This window comes from Salvelinus alpinus, chromosome 31, assembly GCF_045679555.1.
Source record: "Salvelinus alpinus chromosome 31, SLU_Salpinus.1, whole genome shotgun sequence".
In the NCBI taxonomy this organism is placed as follows: domain Eukaryota; kingdom Metazoa; phylum Chordata; class Actinopteri; order Salmoniformes; family Salmonidae; genus Salvelinus; species Salvelinus alpinus.
In genome coordinates this window covers 34,227,106-34,249,130 of record NC_092116.1, presented here as the reverse complement: position 1 = coordinate 34,249,130, position 22,025 = coordinate 34,227,106, and the positions used below count along the sequence as shown (strand labels likewise).

General features: G+C 41.0%; 1 protein-coding gene across 1 annotated transcript; it reads left to right on the top strand.

Annotated features, from left to right (window-relative positions):
• The first annotated feature begins 17,480 nt into the window (after nucleotides 1-17,480).
• Nucleotides 17,481-19,746, top strand: LOC139561715 (endonuclease domain-containing 1 protein-like). The gene is made up of 2 exons (XM_071378973.1): nucleotides 17,481-17,873; nucleotides 18,082-19,746. Exons 1-2 carry the CDS (start codon nucleotides 17,547-17,549, stop codon nucleotides 18,655-18,657), a joined length of 903 nt encoding a protein of 300 aa, XP_071235074.1. The 5' UTR covers nucleotides 17,481-17,546; the 3' UTR covers nucleotides 18,658-19,746.
• The last annotated feature ends 2,279 nt before the right edge of the window (nucleotides 19,747-22,025 follow it).

Sequence of the window (22,025 nt, the reverse complement as noted above, 5' to 3'; positions counted from 1 at the left end):
GTATTCATTTAATATATATTCCTGTTTGATATGCATGCATATAATTAATTTGGACATGTTCTCCTTTATAATATGCCAGGGTTTGTTTTGTATCCAACACATTTATCTTACATTGTGATGAAGCAGTGTTGTAGGACTCCTGTTCCGTCTCCAGACCACATAATGAGTGTCTTGGTGTCGGATACATTTGCTTCCATCTGTCCAAGACTGTTTCTCATCCATTCTCGTCTAATTCTACTCATTCGTGATATTGGAATATTTTGGGAGGTGATGATTGACAGTCGACTCCTGATACTTTGTATAAGTGAAAACTCTCTGAAGTGAACTAAATTTGTTTTTCTAGTCACAATTCAATAACATTCTCCCGATAACTGCATTTCCTGGTTTAGTGCAAGCCAGTGTTGTAGTACTCGGAGTCCAGTATCGAGACCACATTTTGAGTGTCTCGGTCTTGACTAGGCGTCGGACAGTGAGGACTCATAATTTAAAAACTCCTAATTATCATCTTCCATCTGTCAGCGCATAAAACCGCCTTGTCAAATATGTACACTCCTTTTTGAAACATATCTTAAGTCTGGATTGTGAAATTGTGACTTTTTGTGTGAGTTAAACGTATGAACTTTAAAAAAAAAGTTTTAATGTCTGACTGATGTTTCTGCAGCTTGAAGATATAAATGCCCAACGTGACATGGAGGTAGATTATAAAGGTGTAAGAGTCAACGTGACATGGAGGTAGATTATAAAGGTGTAAGAGTCAACGTGACATGGAGGTAGATTATAAAGGTGTAAGAGTCAACGTGACATGGAGGTAGATTATAAAGGTGTAAGAGTCAACGTGACATGGAGGTAGATTATAAAGGTGTAAGAGTCAACGTGACATGGAGGTAGATTATAAAGGTGTAAGAGTCAACGTGACATGGAGGTAGATTATAAAGGTGTAAGAGTCAACGTGACATGGAGGTAGATTATAAAGGTGTAAGAGTCAACGTGAAATGGAGGTAGATTATAAAGGTGTAAGAGTCAACGTGACATGGAGGTAGATTATAAAGGTGTAAGAGTCAACGTGACATGGAGGTAGATTATAAAGGTGTAAGAGTCAAGGTGACATGGAGGTAGATTATAAAGGTGTAAGAGTCAAGGTGACATGGAGGTAGATTATAAAGGTGTAAGAGTCGACCACCAGGCTGCGGATGCAGACTACAATAAAACAACATGGATATGGACAGAGGTCACCTTTTCCCATGTTAGTACATGATGATGATACCAAGAAGTCCACGTTCACCCTGACAAACGCCGTTCCCCACAGGAAAGATCCTTCAACCGAGGCAGATGGTGCAAAATGGAGAGTCAGAGAAGCTCTTGTGAAGAACTGTAAGGATGTTAACGACCAGACAACAGTCTATGGTGACTGGAGGAGTTCTCAACAACATCAACAACGATCTGAACAACAGAGTCCCAGATCTCCTGTGGACAGCCTGAATAACATGCTGAACCATCATTATGGTGGGGGTGTCCAGTCCACCCCTAACCCTACCACTACCCCCTAACCCTACCCCTAACCAATACTTCCTACCACTACCCCCTAACCCTACCACTAACCCCTAACCCTACCACTAACCCCTAACCCTACCACTACCCCCTAACCCTACCACTAACCCCTAACCCTACCACTAACCCCTACTCCCTACCACTAACCCCTACTCCCTACCACTAACCCCTACTCCCTACCACTATCCCCTAACCATACCAGTACCCCCTAACCCTACCACTAACGCCTACTCCCTACCACTAACCCCTAACCCTACCACTAACCCCTAACCCTACCACTAACCCCTAACCCTACCACAAACCCCTAACCCTACCACTACCCCCTAACCCTACCACTACCCCCTACTCCCTACCACTAACCCCTAACCCTACCACTAACCCCTAACCCTACCACTACCCCCTACTCCCTACCACTAACCCCTAACCCTACCACTAACCCCTAACCCTACCACTAACCCCTAACCCTAACCCTACCACTAACCCCTAACCCTACCACTACCCCCTACTCCCTACCACTAACCCCTACTCCCTACCACTACCCCCTAACCCTACCACTACCCCCTACTCCCTACCACTAACCCCTAACCCTACCACTAACCCCTAACCCTACCACTACCCCCTAACCCTACCACTACCCCCTAACCCTACCACTACCCCCTACTCCCTACCACTACCCCTAACCCTACCACTAACCCCTAACCCTACCACTAACCCATAACCCTACCACTAACCCCTAACCCTACCACTACCCCCTACTCCCTACCACTAACCCTTAACCCTACCACTAACCCCTAACCCTACCACTAACTTGACTTCCGGCGCCGAAAAGAGATGGCCGCCTCGCTTCGCGTTCCTTGGAAAATATGCAGTATTTTGTTTTTTTACGTGTTATTTCTTACATCGGTACCCCAGGTAATCTTAGGTTTCATTACATACAGTCGGGAGGAACTACTGAATATACGATTAACGTCAACTCATCATCGTTCCTACCAGGAATATGACTTTCCCGAAACGGATCCAGTGTTTTGCCTTCCACCCAATACAATGGATCTGATCCCAGCCGGCGACCCTGTGCGACGCCGAAAAAGGGGCAAACGAGGCGGTCTCGTGGTCAGGCTTCGGAGACGGGCACATCGCGCTCCACTCCCTAGCATACTACTCGCCAATGTCCAGTCTCTTGACAACAAGGTTGATGAAATCCGAGCACGGGTAGCATTCCAGAGAGACATCAGGGATTGCAACGTGCTCTGCTTCACGGAAACATGGCTAACTCAAGGGACGCTAACGGAGTCGGTGCAGCCAGCTGGTTTCTTCATGCATCGCGCCGACAGAAACAAACATCTTTCCGGTAAGAAGAGGGGCGGGGGGGTATGCCTTATGATTAACGAGAAGTGGTGTGATCATCATAACAACACACAGGAACTCAAGTCATTCTGTTCACCTGATCTAGAACTCCTCACAATCAAATGTCGACCGCATTATCTACCAAGGGAATTCTCTTCAATCATAATCACAGCCGTATATATTCCCCCCCAAGCAGACACATCGATGGCCCTGAACGAACTTTATCTGACTCTTTGTAAACTGGAAACCACACACCCTGAGGCTGCATTCATCGTAGCTGGGGATTTTAACAAGGCTAATCTAAAAACAAAACTCCCTAAATTCTATCAGCATATCGATTGTGCTACCAGGGCTGGAAAAACCCTAGACCATTGTTATACTAATTTCCGCGACGCATATAAGGCCCTCCCCCGCCCCCCTTTCGGAAAAGCTGACCACGACTCCATTTTGTTGATTCCAGCCTACAAACAGAAACTCAAACAACAGGCTCCCGCGCTCAGGTCTGTTCAACGCTGGTCCGACCAATCTGAATCCACGCTTCAAGACTGCTTCGATCACGCGGATTGGAATATGTTCCGCATCGCGTCCAACAACAATATTGACGAATATGCTGATTCGGTGAGCGAGTTCATTAGGAAGTGCATTGACGATGTCGTACCCACAGCAACGATTAAAACATCCCCAAACCAGAAACCGTGGATTGACGGCAGCATTCGCGTGAAACTGAAAGCGCGAACCACTGCTTTTAACCAGGGCAAGGTGACCGGAAGCATGACCGAATACAAACAGTGTAGCTATTCTCTCCGCAAGGCAATCAAACAGGCTAAGTCCCAGTACAGAGACAAAATCGAGTCGCAATTCAACAGCTCAGACACAAGAGGTATGTGGCAGGGTCTACAGTCAATCACGGATTACAAAAAGAAAACCAGCCCCGTCGCGGACCAGGATGTCTTGCTCCCAGACAGGCTAAACAACTTTTTTGCCCGCTTTGAGGACAATACAGTGCCACTGACACGGCCCCCTACCAAAACCTGCGGGCTCTCCTTCACTGCAGCCGAGGTGAGTAAAACATTTAAACGTGTTAACCCTCGCAAGGCTGCAGGCCCAGACGGCATTCCCAGCCGCGTCCTCAGAGCATGCGCAGACCAGCTGGCTGGTGTGTTTACGGACATATTCAATCAATCCTTATCCCAGTCTGCTGTTCCCACATGCTTCAAGAGGGCCACCATTGTTCCTGTTCCCAAGAAAGCTAAGGTAACTGAGCTAAACGACTACCGCCCCGTAGCACTCACTTCCGTCATCATGAAGTGCTTTGAGAGACTAGTCAAGGACCATATCACCTCCACCCTACCGGACACCCTAGACCCACTCCAATTTGCTTACCGACCCAATAGGTCCACAGACGACGCAATCGCAACCACACTGCACACTGCCCTAACCCATCTGGACAAGAGGAATACCCATGTGAGAATGCTGTTCATCGATTACAGCTCAGCATTTAACACCATAGTACCCTCCAAACTCATCATCAAGCTCGAGACCCTGGGTCTCGACCCCGCCCTGTGCAACTGGGTCTTGGACTTCCTGACGGGCCGACCCCAGGTGGTGAGGGTAGGTAACAACATCTCCACCCCGCTGATCCTCAACACTGGGGCCCCACAAGGGTGCGTTCTGAGCCCTCTCCTGTACTCCCTGTTCACCCACGACTGCGTGGCCATGCACGCCTCCAACTCAATCATCAAGTTTGCGGATGACACTACAGTGGTAGGCTTGATTACCAACAACGACGAGACGGCCTACAGGGAGGAGGTGAGGGCCCTCGGAGTGTGGTGTCAGGAAAATAACCTCACACTCAACGTCAACAAAACAAAGGAGATGATTGTGGACTTCAGGAAACAGCAGAGGGAGCACCCCCCTATCCACATCGACGGGTCAGTAGTGGAGAAGGTGGAAAGTTTTAAGTTCCTCGGTGTACACATCACGGACAAACTGAATTGGTCCACCCACACAGACAGCGTTGTGAAGAAGGCGCAGCAGCGCCTCTTCAACCTCAGGAGGCTGAAGAAATTCGGCTTGTCACCAAAAGCACTCACAAACTTCTACAGATGCACAATCGAGAGCATCCTGTCGGGCTGTATCACCGCCTGGTACGGCAACTGCTCCGCCCACAACCGTAAGGCTCTCCAGAGGGTAGTGAGGTCTGCAGAACGCATCACCGGGGGCAAACTACCTGCCCTCCAGGACACCTACACCACCCGATGTCACAGGAAGGCCATAAAGATCATCAAGGACAACAACCACCCAAGCCACTGCCTGTTCACCCCGCTATCATCCAGAAGGCGAGGTCAGTACAGGTGCATCAAAGCAGGGACCGAGAGACTGAAAAACAGCTTCTATCTCAAGGCCATCAGACTGTTAAACAGCCACCACTAACATTTAGCGGCCGCTGCCAACATACCGACTCAACTCCAGCCACTTTAAAAATGGGAATTGATGGAAATTATGTAAAAATGTACCACTAGCCACTTTAAACAATGCCACTTAATATAATGTTTACATACCCTACATTACCCATCTCATATGTATATACTGTACTCTATATCATCTACTGCATCTTGCCATCTTTATGTAATACATGTACCACTAGCCACTTTAAACTATGCCACTTTATGTTTACAAACCCTACAGTACTCATCTCATATGTATATACCGTACTCTATACCATCTACTGCATCTGCCATGCCGTTCTGTACCACCACTCATTCATATATCTTTATGTACATATTCTTTATCCCTTTACACTTGTGTGTGTGTGTAAGGTAGTAGTTGTGGAATTGTTAGGTTAGATTACTTGTTGGTTATTACTGCATTGTCGGAACTAGAAGCACAAGCATTTCGCTACACTCGCATTAACATCTGCTAACCATGTGTATGTGACTAATACAATTTGATTTGATTTGATTTGATTTGATTTGAACCCCTAACCCTACCACTACCCCCTACTCCCTACCACTAACCCATAACCCCCCAGATCAGTGTCCAAAAGGTGATATTCCGAGAGCGCTTCTCCTCAAGGATCGGGATGTACGTGATCGTTGTGTCTATGATGATGACTGTGTCTCTGTTGGGGTCAAAGGTTATTACCTACCTGTTGTATTTGTTTCTGTGCTGGTGATGATGATGTAGTGACATAACCACCAGGAACCTGTGACATCATCAGGTCAAGCAGGTAATAATGCACCTGGTTTAGTCTGACCTGAGTTTCACACTGTGATCAACATTCACTATTAATGACAATACTTTCTGAACTATTAGCACAGTAGACTACTGACCTGACCTGCTTTAGTAGACTACTGACCTGCTTTAGTAGACTACTGACCTGACCTGCTGTAGTAGACTACTGACCTGACCTGCTTTAGCAGACTACTGACCTGACCTGCTTTAGTAGACTACTGGCCTGACCTGCTTTAGTAAACTACTGACCTGACCTGCTTTAGTAGACTACTGACCTGACCTGTTTAATGTAGACTACTGTACTGCCCTGTTTAATGTAGACTACTGTACTACCCTGTTTAATGTAGACTACTGTACTACCCTGTTTAATGTAGACTACTGTACTACCCTGTTTAATGTAGACTACTGACCTACCCTGTTGAATGTAGACTACTGTACTACCCTGTTTAATGTAGACTACTGTAATACCCTGTTTAATGTAGACTACTGTAATACCCTGTTTAATGTAGACTACTGAACTACCCTGTTTAATGTAGACTACTGTACTACCCTGTTTAATGTAGACTACTGCACTACCCTGTTTAATGTAGACTACTGTACTACCCTGTTTAATGTAGACTACTGTACTACCCTGTTTAATGTAGACTACTGTACTACCCTGTTTAATGTAGACTACTGTACTACCCTGTTTAATGTAGACTACTATACTGCCCTGTTTAATGTAGACTACTGTACTACCCTGTTTAATGTAGACTACTGTACTACCCTGTTTAATGTAGACTACTGTACTACCCTGCTTATTGTATTTTGGGATTTTTTATGAATTTACTCTGTATGGTATTAAGTCTATATCTCTTGTTAAAGGGTCAATCTGTGATTGTTGTATCCATTTGGACTTTTAAATGAATGATTTGTACCCATTGATTCTTAAAGATATAACCCAGTAGCTGATTTGGTTTTAAGTGTTGATATTAGATTTGACCTGATCTGAAATTCAAGCTGTGATCGACATCATACGTGATAATTCAATAACATATATCATGTTAATCTCAGGATCAACTTCCTACAAAATGTATTTTGAAACAAATATCTGAATTATTTACTGCTTAGCCTAGACTCACTTTGCATGTGAATCCAATGTTATTATAACATTTATATTTCATCCTTCTTATTAAAAATAAGTAAATAACATTTGAATGTGTTGTGAAAGAGAATAGACCTTCTGTCAGCAGCAGGTAGTGGACATTAACCTGCTACCCTGGTAGTGAGGATCAGCTCTGTCAGCAGCAGGTAGTGGACATTAACCTGCTACCCTGGTAGTGAGGATCAGCTCTGTCAGCAGCAGGTAGTGGACATTAACCTGCTACCCTGGTAGTGAGGATCAGCTCTGTCAGCAGCAGGTAGTGGACATTAACTTGCTACCCTGGTAGTGAGGATCAGCTCTGTCAGCAGCAGGTAGTGGACATTAACCTGCTACCCTGGTAGTGAGGATCAGCTCTGTCAGCAGCAGGTAGTGGACATTAACTTGCTACCCTGGTAGTGAGGATCAGCTCTGTCAGCAGCAGGTAGTGGACATTAACCTGCTACCCTGGTAGTGAGGATCAGCTCTGTCAGCAGCAGGTAGTGGACATTAACCTGCTACCCTGGTAGTGAGGATCAGCTCTGTCAGCAGCAGGTAGTGGACATTAACCTGCTACCCTGGTAGTGAGGATCAGCTCTGTCAGCAGCAGGTAGTGGACATTAACCTGCTACCCTGGTAGTGAGGATCAGCTCTGTCAGCAGCAGGTAGTGGACATTAACCTGCTACCCTGGTAGTGAGGATCAGCTCTGTCAGCAGCAGGTAGTGGACATTAACCTGCTACCCTGGTAGTGAGGATCAGCTCTGTCTTTATTTCTTCCACTGAAGTGCAGAAACATCTATTTCATTTAGTTGTTGGTGGACAGCAGCTCAACAATGGGGCTCTTTGTTGTCTTTGAACTTGGAACAAAAGGGGAAGATTAAAATGTGTGTTTCCTGGTTCAAGTGAGGTTGAACAGGGATTGAAAATGTGATCATCGTTAGACAATATGAGTCTTGTTCAGTACACAAAGCAGGTCCCTAATCAATTGAAAGTAATGATCAGATTTCAGGAATGTTTAGGTTAAAAACCAGTAATGACAAAGCAAGTTAGAATTTTGGCTTCCCATCCCTCTTTATATTTCACTCAATCTTTCCTCTTTCTCTGTTTCACTCAGTCAAATTGGGCTGTTTTAACACAGGCCCCCCAATTCAGATATCTGTTGACCAATCACATCAGATCGTTTCACATCAGATCGTTTCACATCTGCTCTTTTTGAGAGCTGATCTGATTGTTCAAAATACCAAATAGTGTAAAAAATATCAGAATTGGTGTGTCTGTGTAAAGGCAGCTCTAGTGTCCAGGGGTACGTTCAGTTTGCTGGAACGTTTGCTACGTTGTGGAATGAGTTGTGCTCAACGACAAGTTCTCTCAAAATGTTTTTGTACTTTCTTGATCAGACTTTGAGATAAATGTGCTCCTTCCAGGGGGTCTGCCTGGTGTGGCTGGAAGCATTGAGTGACGTTTTTAAAGGGAAACGGTGCATTTTGACCCCACAACCCAACCGTTCCCCGCTCCTCGTTTCTTCAGCTGGTTGTTCAGTACGGCACCATTTCTATTCAACTGAACGCTCCATTACGTTTTAACAAATAAAACAAGTAGCCCCCAAACTCAACCCAGTATGTCTATAGTGGAATCTAGTCTTTCTCTCTCTCTCTCTCTCTGGTTCCACGTCCTCTGTCATGGTGTTTTCAAGCTCACCCATTATTCAGCTGGACCTCACTTCTCGTGAGACTTATGTACCCACCAAAGAGAGACATGAAGATCTTTACCACTGCAGTGCTGTAAGAAGTATACCACCAGCCTGGTGTATCTTAATGTACACTCAGTCTCCAGAATGCAGCCCAAACCCTTCCATTTCTGGCTGTTTTTTCCTGAGGACATACACACTAACACATGGGTTATTTCCTGACAACAGACTTTCTTCTTATAGCAAGATCACTAAATCTTAATTTTTAAATAACAGCCCTATGTAAACATTCTGCCTCAAATACCTGGCCTCCTGCCACAGAAATATTCATAATGATAGTCAAATGATGGTCCCTTCAGCAACTGCTGTAAAATAACATGTAATCAGTCAAGTGTCTTCCAGTTGGAAGAATATCCAATCCTCACAAAACTAAGTCATAAGTTTCTTAAACTTTTGCTCTAGTGTTCCAAATGTCACCACTTATTACTTTTACCATAATCTAGGTATGTGAATTGTTCTATTTACTTTAGAATTGTCCCTATATTTTACACAGCCAGCTGTCTTTCCTTTTCTGTGAGTTATCTCCTCTAATTTTATACATAGTTTCTAGAAATAACACCCCTTCACTACCATAACCTTCATTTCTGAGTCCCCTCATATCCCCAATGTAGTCCCAGTTTTTCTAACCCATAACACATGAGTCACTACTCCTAATTTCCTTCCATAGTTTGATACATACTTAAACATTCTCAATTCAATTTTAATCAATTTATATCATTCCCTCCTCTGGAACAATATATGTTCCTTAAAACAAATAAATTGACCAAACAAGAAAAAGAGAAAAATAAAATATAATAACTGCACCTTTGCAATAAATTACCACTATTTGTAATGTAATTAAACCTGGGGAAAACGTCCATCTGTTTCAATCTATGCCAATGTTATTGTTGGTCTCTTTCTTCTTCATCCTTGGGTGTCATCGCACAACAGACTATACCTTTAATTAAATTACTTATAATATTACAATTTATCATTACAATTCCAATGACATTATAAAACAAAAAGAAACAAAAAAACCTTTAATCTAATGTTCTGTAAGTTTTGTCAACCACCTTGTCTCAGGATTAGTTTCCAGAGCTTCCCTAGGCCTATTAACGTTAAACAGTTCTATATCCAAATAACTAAACAGTTCTTTTTTAAATACTTTTTCCAATCCAATATTCAGGATAACAGTCCTTAGTGTTTACTTTAACTCAAATTTGACCTTATCTATTCAATACACATCATCCCTTTAATAATTAACATTTATACCAAAAACTTTCATTACCAGTAATATCTATTTTCCCAATAGCCCTTTTGTCTCAGTTTTTCTCTCATGAGTGGCCTGGTAATAAAAGGTCAGTACCCCAATTCCTTTAAGTCATTATTCTCCCAGCAAATATAATTTCAGCATGTCTATTTTTAGATACAGTTCACAGGTCATCAGACACAGTTGTCCCTTACTATTCAGTCGGTCAGGGTGGGTTTGAGATCCACACCCACTTGTGGTGATATTCTCTCCCATGCCTTAAAGCATTCTGACGTCACCTTCCATGATAACTCCCTTATTCTACTGATGATCTCTCAGACGAGTTACAGATTATGTATTTATCAACATAACCCTCACAGAAACCCACACTCCAATAAACCCTTTGGAGTAACTTTCCTCACTTTTATATGCAGAATGAACAAAGCACATTTGTGTATTTACCCAAAGACCATAACCCCAGGGAACTAATAATTTTACCTATGAACCCATTTTAAAACCTCTTAAAGAGCCGCCCCTTTATTTAACGTGTTTGCCTAAAATGACATACCCAAATCTAACTGTCTGTAGCACAGGCCCTGGAGCAAGAATATGCATATTCTTGGTACCATTTGAAAAGAAACACTTTGAAGTTTGTGGACATGTGAAAGGAATGTAGGAGAATATAACACAATAGATCTGGTAAAAGATCATACAAAGAAGACAACCAACAGTTATTTTGTATTTTTTTATTCATACCATCTTTAGGTCTATTACATATAAACTGATGTAACTATAGTCCTATTCCATATAAACTGATGTAACTATAGGTCTATTCCATATAAACTGATATAACTATAGGTCTATTCCATATAAACTGATGTAACTTTAGGCCTGTTCCATATAAACTGCTTTAACTTTAGGCCTATTCCATATAAACTGCTTTAACTTTAGGCCTATTCCATATAAACTGGTGTAACTATAGGTCTATTCCATATAAACTGATGTAACTATAGGTCTATTCCATATAAACTGATATAACTATAGGCCTATTCCATATAAACTGATGTAACTATAGGTCTATTCCATATAAACTGATGTAACTATAGGTCTATTACATATAAACTGATGTAACTATAGGCCTATTCCATATAAACTGATGTAACTATAGGTCTATTACATATAAACTGATGTAACTATAGGTCTATTCCAGATAAACTGATGTAACTATAGGTCTATTACATATAAACTGATGTAACTATAGGTCTATTCCATATAAACTGATATAACTATAGGCCTATTCCATATAAACTGATGTAACTATAGGTCTATTCCATATAAACTGATGTAACTATAGGTCTATTACATATAAACTGATGTAACTATAGGCCTATTCCATATAAACTGATGTAACTATAGGTCTATTCCATATAAACTGATGTAACTATAGGTCTATTACATATAAACTGATGTAACTATAGGTCTATTCCAGATAAACTGATGTAACTATATGTCTATTCCATATAAACTGATGTAACTATAGGTCTATTCCATGTAACTGATGTAACTATAGGCCTATTCCATATAAACTGATGTAACTATAGGTCTATTCCATATAAACTGATATAACTATAGGTCTATTCCATATAAACTGATGTAACTTTAGGCCTGTTCCATATAAACTGCTTTAACTTTAGGCCTATTCCATATAAACTGATGTAACTATAGGTCTATTCCATATAAACTGCTGTAACTATAGGTCTATTCTATATAAACTGGTGTAACTATATGTCTATTCCATATCAACTGGTGTAACTATAGGTCTATTCTATATAAACTGATGTAACTATAGGTCTATTCCATATAAACTGATGTAACTATAGGTCTATTCCATATAAACTGATGTAACTATAGGTATTTTCCATATAAGCTGATGTAACTATAGGTCTATTCCATATAAACTTATGTAACTATAGGCCTATTCCATATAAACTGATGTAACTATAGGTCTATTCCATATAAACTGATGTAACTATAGGTCTATTCCATATAAACTGATGTAACTATAGGTCTATTCCATATAAACTGATGTAACTATAGGTATTTTCCATATAAGCTGATGTAACTATAGGTCTATTCCATATAAACTTATGTAACTATAGGCCTATTCCATATAAACTGATGTAACTATAGGTCTATTCCATATAAACTGATGTAACTATAGGTCTATTCCATATAAACTGATGTAACTATAGGTATTTTCCATATAAGCTGATGTAACTATAGGTCTATTCCATATAAACTTATGTAACTATAGGCCTATTCCATATAAACTGATGTAACTATAGGTCTATTCCATATAAACTGATGTAACTATAGGTCTATTCCATATAAACTGATGTAACTATAGGTCTATTCCATATAAACTGATGTAACTATAGGTATTTTCCATATAAGCTGATGTAACTATAGGTCTATTCCATATAAACTTATGTAACTATAGGCCTATTCCATATAAACTGATGTAACTATAGGTCTATTCCATATAAACTGATGTAACTATAGGTCTATTCCATATAAACTGATGTAACTTCAGGCCGATTCCATGAAAACTGCTGTAACTGTCGGCCGATTCCATGGAAACTGCTGTAACTGTCGGCCGATTCCATAGAAACTGCTGTAACTGTCGGCCGATTCCATGGAAACTGCTGTAACTGTCGGCCGATTCCATGGAAACTGCTGTAACTGTCGGCCGATTCCATGGAAACTGCCTGGTAATCAGACCTTCAGGCCTTTTAACAAGAACCACCACAGACGTTTTAATATAATTCATGTTAATTTCAGATTATAATGGTCCATGACTCATTGAGAATGACATGTCCCCATTCCTGGACTTTTTCTATGAGTGTTTTAAAACTTCTTGTCAATAGGGGGGCGCCATTTCGACTTTGTAAAAATTTGTTCCCAAATTAAACTGCCTCGTACTCAATTCTTGCTCGTACAATATGCATATTATTATTACTATTGGATAGAAAACACTCTCTAGTTTCTAAAACCGTTTGAATTATTGCTCTGAGTGAAACAGAACTCATTCTGCAGCACACTTCCTGTCAAGGAGTGAGATTTCTGAAATCGAGGTCTCTGTTCTAGGGTCAGTTTATAAATTCCCATGTAAGCTATGGGGCTACATGCACTGCATACGCCTTCCCCTAGATGTCAGTAAGCGGTGAGAATTTGAATGGAGTGGACCATCTGGGGCACTATAAAAGCTCTTGGAACGGAAGGTCCGTTCTTTTCAACGGGGCGCCTGACGCAGGAGGGACATCACAATGGCGTCCTGAAAAGCTTTCGTTTTAGCAGTTCTATATCTCCGGCTCTGATTTAATTAGATTTTTGTCTTAAAAACTTCATAAGGTAGTTAATTTAAACCGACTTATAGCAGTTTATATCAGTTTATTGCGATTTTCTGGAATTTCTTTGTCACGCGCTATCGCTAGTTGGACACCTCTCCGGCACATGGCTAGCGTTAGCTGCTATTTCTACAGGAGAAGAGGACATCTTTCAACCAAAAGACGATTGTTCTGGAGAAAGGACACCTTGCCCAAGATTCTGATGGAAGCTCAGCAAATAGTAAGAAGTCTTTATGCTGTTAATTCGTATTTATGTTGACAAATGTTAAACAATAATTCCGCCATGAATTTCGGTGCGGTCTCGCTTTAGCGCACGCTGTATGCATAGTAACGTTCATTTTAAAAATCTAACACAGCGGTTGCATTAAGAACTAATGTATCTTTAATTTGCTGTCCAACCTGTATTTTTTAGTCAAGTTTATGAATAGTTATCGATTAGATTAGGTGCCTCTCCAAGATGGCGCCGGAGAGATTGCTTGAAGTTTGGCCACTACTCACATTGTATAACCACGATTTGTGCCGCTACATATGCACATTTTCGAACAAACCCTATATGCATTGTGTAATATGATGTTACAGGACTGTCATCTGAAGAAGTTTATGAAGGTTAGTCAAAAATTAGATATCTTTTGCTTGCTTGTTACGATCGCTAACCTTTGCTGCTGGTAAATGGCTTGTGTTTCTGGCTATTGTGGTAAGCTAATATAATGCTATATTGTGTTTTCGCTGTAAAACACTTAAAAAATCTGAAATATTGGCTGGATTCACAAGATGTTTGTCTTTAATTTGCTGTACGCTGTGTATTTTTCAGAAATGTTTTATGATGAGTATTTAGGTAATTCACGTTGCTCTCTGTAGTTATTCTAGTCGCTTTGGTGAGAGTTGTGATGGTGGCCGCAATGGTAAACTATGATTTATACCTGAAATATGCACATTTTTCTAACAAAACATATGCTATACAATAAATATGTTATGTCATCTGATGAAGTTGTTTCTTGGTTAGTGGCTATTTATACCTTTATTTGGTCGAATTTGTGATAGCTACCTATGCAGGGAAAAAATGGTGGAGTAAAAAAAGTGGTGTCTTTTGCTAACGTGGTTAGCTAATAGATTTACATATTGTGTCTTCCCTGTAAAACATTTTAAAAATCAGAAATGATGGCTGGATTCACAAGATGTGTATCTTTCATCTGGTGTCTTGGACTTGTGATTTAATGATATTTAGATGCTAGTATTTACTTGTGACGCTATGCTAGGCTATGTTAGTCAGCTTTTTTACTGATGGGGGTGCTCCCGGATCCGGGATTGGGAGGAATTAGAGGTTAATACACTGATGTTTTTAGAATTTCAATACCACAATCAACATGTGTGTTAAGAGGACTCCCTTTGACATAATTTTGTTTGTTTTCCCCCCTGCCCTCCCTCCAGTCCTAACACCTTTATGAAACCAGTCCTAACACCTTTATGAAACCAGCCATAACACCTTCATGAAACCAGCCATAACACCTTCATGAAACCAGCCATAACACCTTTATGAAACCAGCCATAACACCTTTATGAAACCAGTCATAACACCTTTATGAAAACAGTCCTAACACCTTTATGAAACCAGTCCTAACACCTTTATGAAAACAGTCCTAACACCTTTATGAAACCAGTCCTAACACCTTTATGAAACCAGTACTAACACCTTTATGAAACCAGTCCTAACACCTTTATGAAACCAGTCCTAACACCTTTAGGAAACCAGTCATAACACCTTTATGAAAACAGTCCTAACACCTTTATGAAACCAGTCCTAACACCTTTATGAAACCAGTCCTAACACCTTTATGAAACCAGTCCTAATACCTTTATGAAACCAGTCCTAACACCTTTATGAAACCAGTCCTAACACCTTTATGAAACCAGTCCTAACACCTTTATGAAACCAGTCCTAACACCTTTATGAAACCAGTCCTAACACCTTTATGAAACCAGTCATAACACCTTTATGAAACCAGTCCTAACACCTTTATGAAACCAGTCATAACACCTTTATGTAACCAGTCATAACACCTTTATGTAACCAGTAATAACACCTTTATGTAACCAGCCATAACACCTTCATGAGTGTTGCAGTATCATTCACAACGACCTTCCTAACAGATATTTAGGTATTCAGCATCATTCATAACGGTGGTGCTCTTTGGACGACCCATTGCTTCCAACTCCACGGTGTGTATAGGGGGGGTGGGCTGTGTGTGTGTGTGTGTGTGTGTGTGTGTGTGTGTGTGTGTGTGTGTGTGTGTGTGTGTGTGTGTTTCCCTGAAATAATGAACTCCTCTGTATGTGGAACAGGTGTGACTATTTATCATGTGTAGCAATCAAACCTCCCTATTGGCTGTGTGTTCCACATTCTAAAGTAGAACCATCATTTTACTTCCTGAAATATTGTTATTCTAACACTGTGGAAGCACCAGAATTGTGTCTTTGTATTTTGTGTGTTTTTGTTCTCCAAAAGACAATCCTCAAAAGTCAATTGACCATTTAGCTTAATTTATTTCAATTTTATTTCAGTTCATTCATCAAATTCACAAGATCAACCTTTACCTGTTTCTTTGGAAACAAAATGAGTGAAATAACGTTTTAATTGTCAACTGACTACTTCAGTAAGTCTTGTCCGAAACCAGAACGGCCCAAAGGGCAAGAGCCTCTTGTTTCTGTAGCATGAAGCAGATTGATGTACAAGTACTGGACAGGAAGCTAGTCTGTTAGAAGGCCTTGTACCCCATCATCTCCTTAATGTTGAAGCAGAGACGCATCTGGTCCCATTATTTACAGTCTTTGGTATGACTCAACCAGGGATCAAACCCCAATCCCCTACCAGGGTGGACACTCTACCCACAAGGCCACTAAGTCAGCAAATGACTGCTTGCAAGTAAGATAATTATGCCAGACAGGACTCATTTAAACAACCAAGTACATGTTGATCTGGTCAATGTAATAAACAAACTGAAAAGGAAGTTGACTGCTTGCAGGCCGGGTGCTCTGTTTACTTCAGACACACCTTCTCCCAGATATCATGACAGAAGAGTTCCTCATTCAGTAAGATAATATTTACTCAGTGACATCTTGAGGCATTGATAGATCATGAGAGAGGAAGAAAAACTCTGTGTACACAGTCACTACATCCGGGTTCAGCATCTAGGAGAACAGAGAGGGTACATTCATTCTGCATTAAACTAACAAGTCAAGGTTCATCTGGGGAATTTGATCATCAGTTGGCCAGACAACCATCAGGAGAAGGAAGGGCAGAGGGTTAAAAACATTCAAAATGATTTGTCCTGCTAAGATTTAGTTTATGAAATCATGGTCAAACAATGTCAATGTGTTTAAGGTTCACTTTGGGCAAGAACGCAAAAATAACAGCTTGAAACTGTACGGCTGATCAATGTACCATCATACCCGGTCATTTAATGGATGAATTAGAAGTTCAATTCCTGACTGATCTCTACAGCTTCGAATCAAAAACAAATACCCAAGTCTCCCCATTTCTTTAAAACACTTATCTAGGAAAAGTCAAGACATGACATTCTCAATGGCAGATTTAGGGCAAATGTTTAATTCAGATGAAGTAAATAAAAATGTCTGTGGTGGTTCTTGTGAAAAGGCCCCGAGGTGTGATCACAGGAGGTGAGTCAGTCCCATGGAATAGACCTACAGGAGGTGAGTCACATTTTATTAGTTACAGCATTTTCCGTAGAAACGTACAGAGGAGTTTATGCAAATCAACCCTTTCTGTTTTGACATCTGAAGGAGGAGTCTCTGAAATAAATATTTAAAGCAGTCAGTCCTGACTCAGCTCAACAGTCTCCAGTCTACCAACTGGTCTCTGTAACTTCATCTTTGTCTCTGTGGTGTACAGTCTTCAGGTGATGATGGGGGCATTGAATCATCTCTCTATTCTCCTCCTCCTCTCTCTCCTTCCTCCTGCTCTCTCTCATGTAGTGGAGAAGTTCAGTGATGTTCCGCAGTGCAAGAAGTTCTTCCTGGAGGAGACAACTCCAAATCTCCCAGGTATTTTGTATGATGGGATAGTCAAGGATCAGAACCGCTACAAGCCGATCTGCCAGTTGTTCAAAAACTTCTACAGGTTTGCAACTCTCTACGACACGACCAACAGGATCCCTGTGTTCTCAGCCTACACCTTCACTGGTTATATACCGGGTCGACCAGATGAAACCTGGATGATGGAGCCCCAGGTAGGACTAATGTTTATTCATATAACATAACATTTGTATTTGTTTACTGGTATATATCACAGACAGTTATGTTACAGAATATAGAACTACCACTATGGAGGGTGTAGAGACTTGATTATCTTGATTGTGGATTGTGAACCCCCCCCTGAAAATAGAGGTTACTGTACAGAAAACTAGTGAATGACTGTATGACTGTTGTTTTCTGCAGCTCAATGGGGAAAAGAACACTGAAATGGAGAAAATGGGAGGAGGCATTTACGACCACCAGTCTGGGAACAACGACTATGCTAAAGTAATAAGAAAAAACCCAACAGATTATAAAGATGTGAGCAGAGGTCACCTCTTCCCAAGTTCACATGCTCATGACCTTGATACTCAGACGTCCACCTTTACCCTGACCAACATCGTTCCCCAGGACAGCACCTTCAACGGGGGCAGCTGGAATGATATGGAGAGAAATGTCAGAGAAAAGCTTGAGACGGACTGTATTAGTAACAACGGGATAAAAGCCTATGTGGTGACTGGAGCAGTTCCCAGTGCGAAGAACAAACTGAACGACCGAGTGAACATCCCAGATCTCCTGTGGACAGCCTACTGCTGTTACAACAACAAGAAGAAAGGGTGGATGGCTGAAGCACACTGGGGGTGGAACCAGAAGGAAGACGTGGGGAAAACATTGAAACCAGAAACCTTGGGAGCACTCGAAATCATGTTGAACAAATATCACAAAGGTAAAGATGGTCCTGTCAAGGTGTTCCCAAAAGATTGTCCAAGAGGTCCTTAACCTACCACTTCCCCCCCCAACCCAGTTGGAAGAATTCCTTCCGTAGTGAGGAATCTTTACAATTCCATGAGAAATAGTTCTGGAAGGTTCTTTGGGTGATCTGGGTCCAGATGCTCTCACCATATCAACAAACTATCATTACTGTTAGAGTAATGATTATCAGGGTTATAATGGTAATGAGGGTTATAATGGTAATGAGGGTTGTAATGGTAATGAGGGTTGTAATGGTAATGAGGGTTATAATGGTAATGAGGGTTGTAATGGTAATGAGGGTTATAATGGTAATGAGGGTTATAATGGTAATGAGGGTTATAATGGTAGTAAGGGTTGTAATGGTTACATGTCAACATATGTACACTTTCAATTGTAATACTTTTCTCTTCTATGTCTATATATATCTATAGTCTATACTCTCCCATCTCTGTCCATCTCTTCTAAGTCTATATATATCTATAGTCTATACTCTATCAAATATAAAAAGAGATAATATTATATGTTCTGAATGTCATTCTATCACTGTTACCATAGAGATACTATTATATGTTCTGAATGTAATTCTATCACTGTTACCATAGAGATACTATTATATGTTCTGAATGTAATTCTATCACGGTTACCATAGAGATACTATTATATGTTCTGAATGTAATTCTAATCACTGTTACCATAGAGATACTATTATATGTTCTGAATGTAATTCTATCACTGTTACCATAGAGATACTATTATATGTTCTGAATGTAATTCTATCACTGTTACCATAGAGATACTATTATATGTTCTGAATGTAATTCTATCACTGTTACCATAGAGATACTATTATATGTTCTGAATGTAATTCTATCACTGTTACCATAGAGATACTATTATATGTTCTGAATGTAATTCTATCACTGTTACCATAGAGATACTATTATATGTTCTGAATGTAATTCTATCACTGTTACCATAGAGATACTATTATATGTTCTGAATGTAATTCTATCACTGTTACCATAGAGATACTATTATATGTTCTGAATGTAATTCTATCACTGTATGTATCCATCTTCTTCCCATCTGAAGGAATAAACATTTATAATGAATGAAGCCTGTGAGAGTCTGGTGTTTTGTTCTCATGCTGTTTAAATGTAACCATGTGACTCCAAAATGTTCCAATTCAACATTAAACCACGTTATTTGAGCTAAACATATAAATTATTGAAAGCACTATTTTAGTTGTCAGTTATTCATTCAAACTTTGCCATAACTATGTGTCCAACCAGCTCCAGCATACCAGCTAGCTACCATGTCTCTAAACATACCTGGAGCTGGTCAAGAAGCTACCATGTCTCTAACCATACCTAGAGCTGGTCAAGAAGCTACCATGTCTCTAAACATACCTGGAGCTGGTCAAGAAGCTATCATGTCTCTAAACATACCTGGAGCTGATCAAGAAGCTACCATGTCTCTAAACATACCTGGAGCTGGTCAAGAAGCTACCATGTCTCAAAACATACCTGGAGCTGGTCAAGAAGCTACCATGTCTCTAAACATACCTGGAGCTGTTCAAGAAGCTACCATGTCTCAAAACATACCTGGAGCTGGTCAAGAAGCTACCATGTCTCAAAACATACCTGGAGCTGGTCAAGAAGCTACCATGTCTCAAAACATACCTGGAGCTGGTCAAGAAACTACCATGTCTCAAAACATACCTGGAGCTGGTCAAGAAGCTATCATGTCTCTAAACATACCTGGAGCTGGTCAAGAAGCTACCATGTCTCAAAACATACCTGGAGCTGGTCAAGAAGCTACCATGACTCAAAACATACCTGGAGCTGGTAGAGAAGCTACCATGTCTAAAAATACCTGGAGCTGATCAAGAAGCTACCATGTCTCTAAACATACCTGGAGCTGGTCAAGAAGCGACCATGTCTCAAAACATACCTGGAGCTGGTCAAGAAGCTACCATGTCTCAAAACATACCTGGAGCTGGTCAAGAAGCTACCATGACTCAAAACATACCTGGAGCTGGTAGAGAAGCTACCATGTCTAAACATACCTGGAGCTGATCAAGAAGCTACCATGTCTCTAAACATACCTGGAGCTGGTAAAGAAGCTACCATGTCTAAAAACATACCTGGAGCTGGTCAAGAAGCTACCATGTCTCTAAACATACCTGTAGCTGGTCAAGAAGCTACCATGTCTCAAAACATACCTGGAGCTGGTCAAGAAGCTACCATGTCTCTAAACATACCTGGAGCTGGTCAAGAAGCTACCATGTCTCAAAACATACCTGGAGCTGGTCAAGAAGCTACCATGTCTCTAAACATACCTGGAGCTGGTCAAGAAGCTACCATGTCTCTAAACATACCTGGAGCTGGTCAAGAAGCTACCATGTCTCAAAACATACCTGGAGCTGGTCAAGAAGCTACCATGTCTCTAAACATACATGGAGCTGGTCAAGAAGCTACCATGTCTCAACACATACCTGGAGCTGGTCAAGAAGCTACCATGTCTCAAAACATACCTGGAGTTGGTCAAGAAGCTACCATGTCTCAAAACATACCTGGAGCTGGTCAAGAAACTACCATGTCTCAAAACATACCTGGACCTGGTCAAGATTTACCATGTCTCAAAACATACCTGGAGCTAGTCAAGAAGCTACCATGTCTCTAAACATACCTGGAGCTGGTCAAGAAGCTACCATGTCTCAAAACAAACCTGGAGCTGGTCAAGAAGGTACCATGACTCAAATCATACCTGGAGCTGGTCAAGAAGCTACCATGTCTCAAAACATACCTGGAGCTGGTCAAGAAGCTACCATGTCTCTAAACATACCTGGAGCTGGTCAAGAAGCTACCATGTCTCAAAACATACCTGGAGCTGGTCAAGAAGCTACCATGTCTCAAAACATACCTGGAGCTGGTCAAGAAGCTACCATGTCTCAAAACATACCTGGAGCTGGTCAAGAAGCTACCATGTCTCTAAACATACCTGGAGCTGGTCAAGAAGCTACCATGTCTCTAAACATACCTGGAGCTGGTCAAGAAGCTACCAGGCTGCATCACATCCTGCCGTGATTGGGAGTCCCATAGGGTGGCGCACAATTGGCCCAGCATCGTCCAGGTTTGGCCGGGGTAGGCCGTCGTCGTAAATAAGAATTTGTTCTTTACTGACTTGCCTAGTTAAATAAAAGTTAAACAAAATTTTGAAAAAATGATTTTCAAGCAGTGTTGTAGAATCATCTCACCAGCAGGTGGCAGCCTTGTTCCAGTTATCAAACCTCCAATCCATGACCTCTGTGAACAGGACAGGTTTCAATTGATTGATTGATTGATAAATATATTTCCAATTAGTCTCCATCATCTGTGTTTTAGATCTATTAT

What these genes read in the sequence shown, in the direction of transcription:
- LOC139561715 (XM_071378973.1), top strand. Translation starts at nt 17,547, where the DNA reads ATGATGGGGGCATTGAATCATCTCTCTATTCTCCTCCTCCTCTCTCTC. An exon ending in CCTGGATGATGGAGCCCCAG is followed by an intron (nt 17,874 to 18,081) that starts GTAGGACTAATG and finishes TGTTTTCTGCAG; the next exon opens with CTCAATGGGGAAAAGAACAC.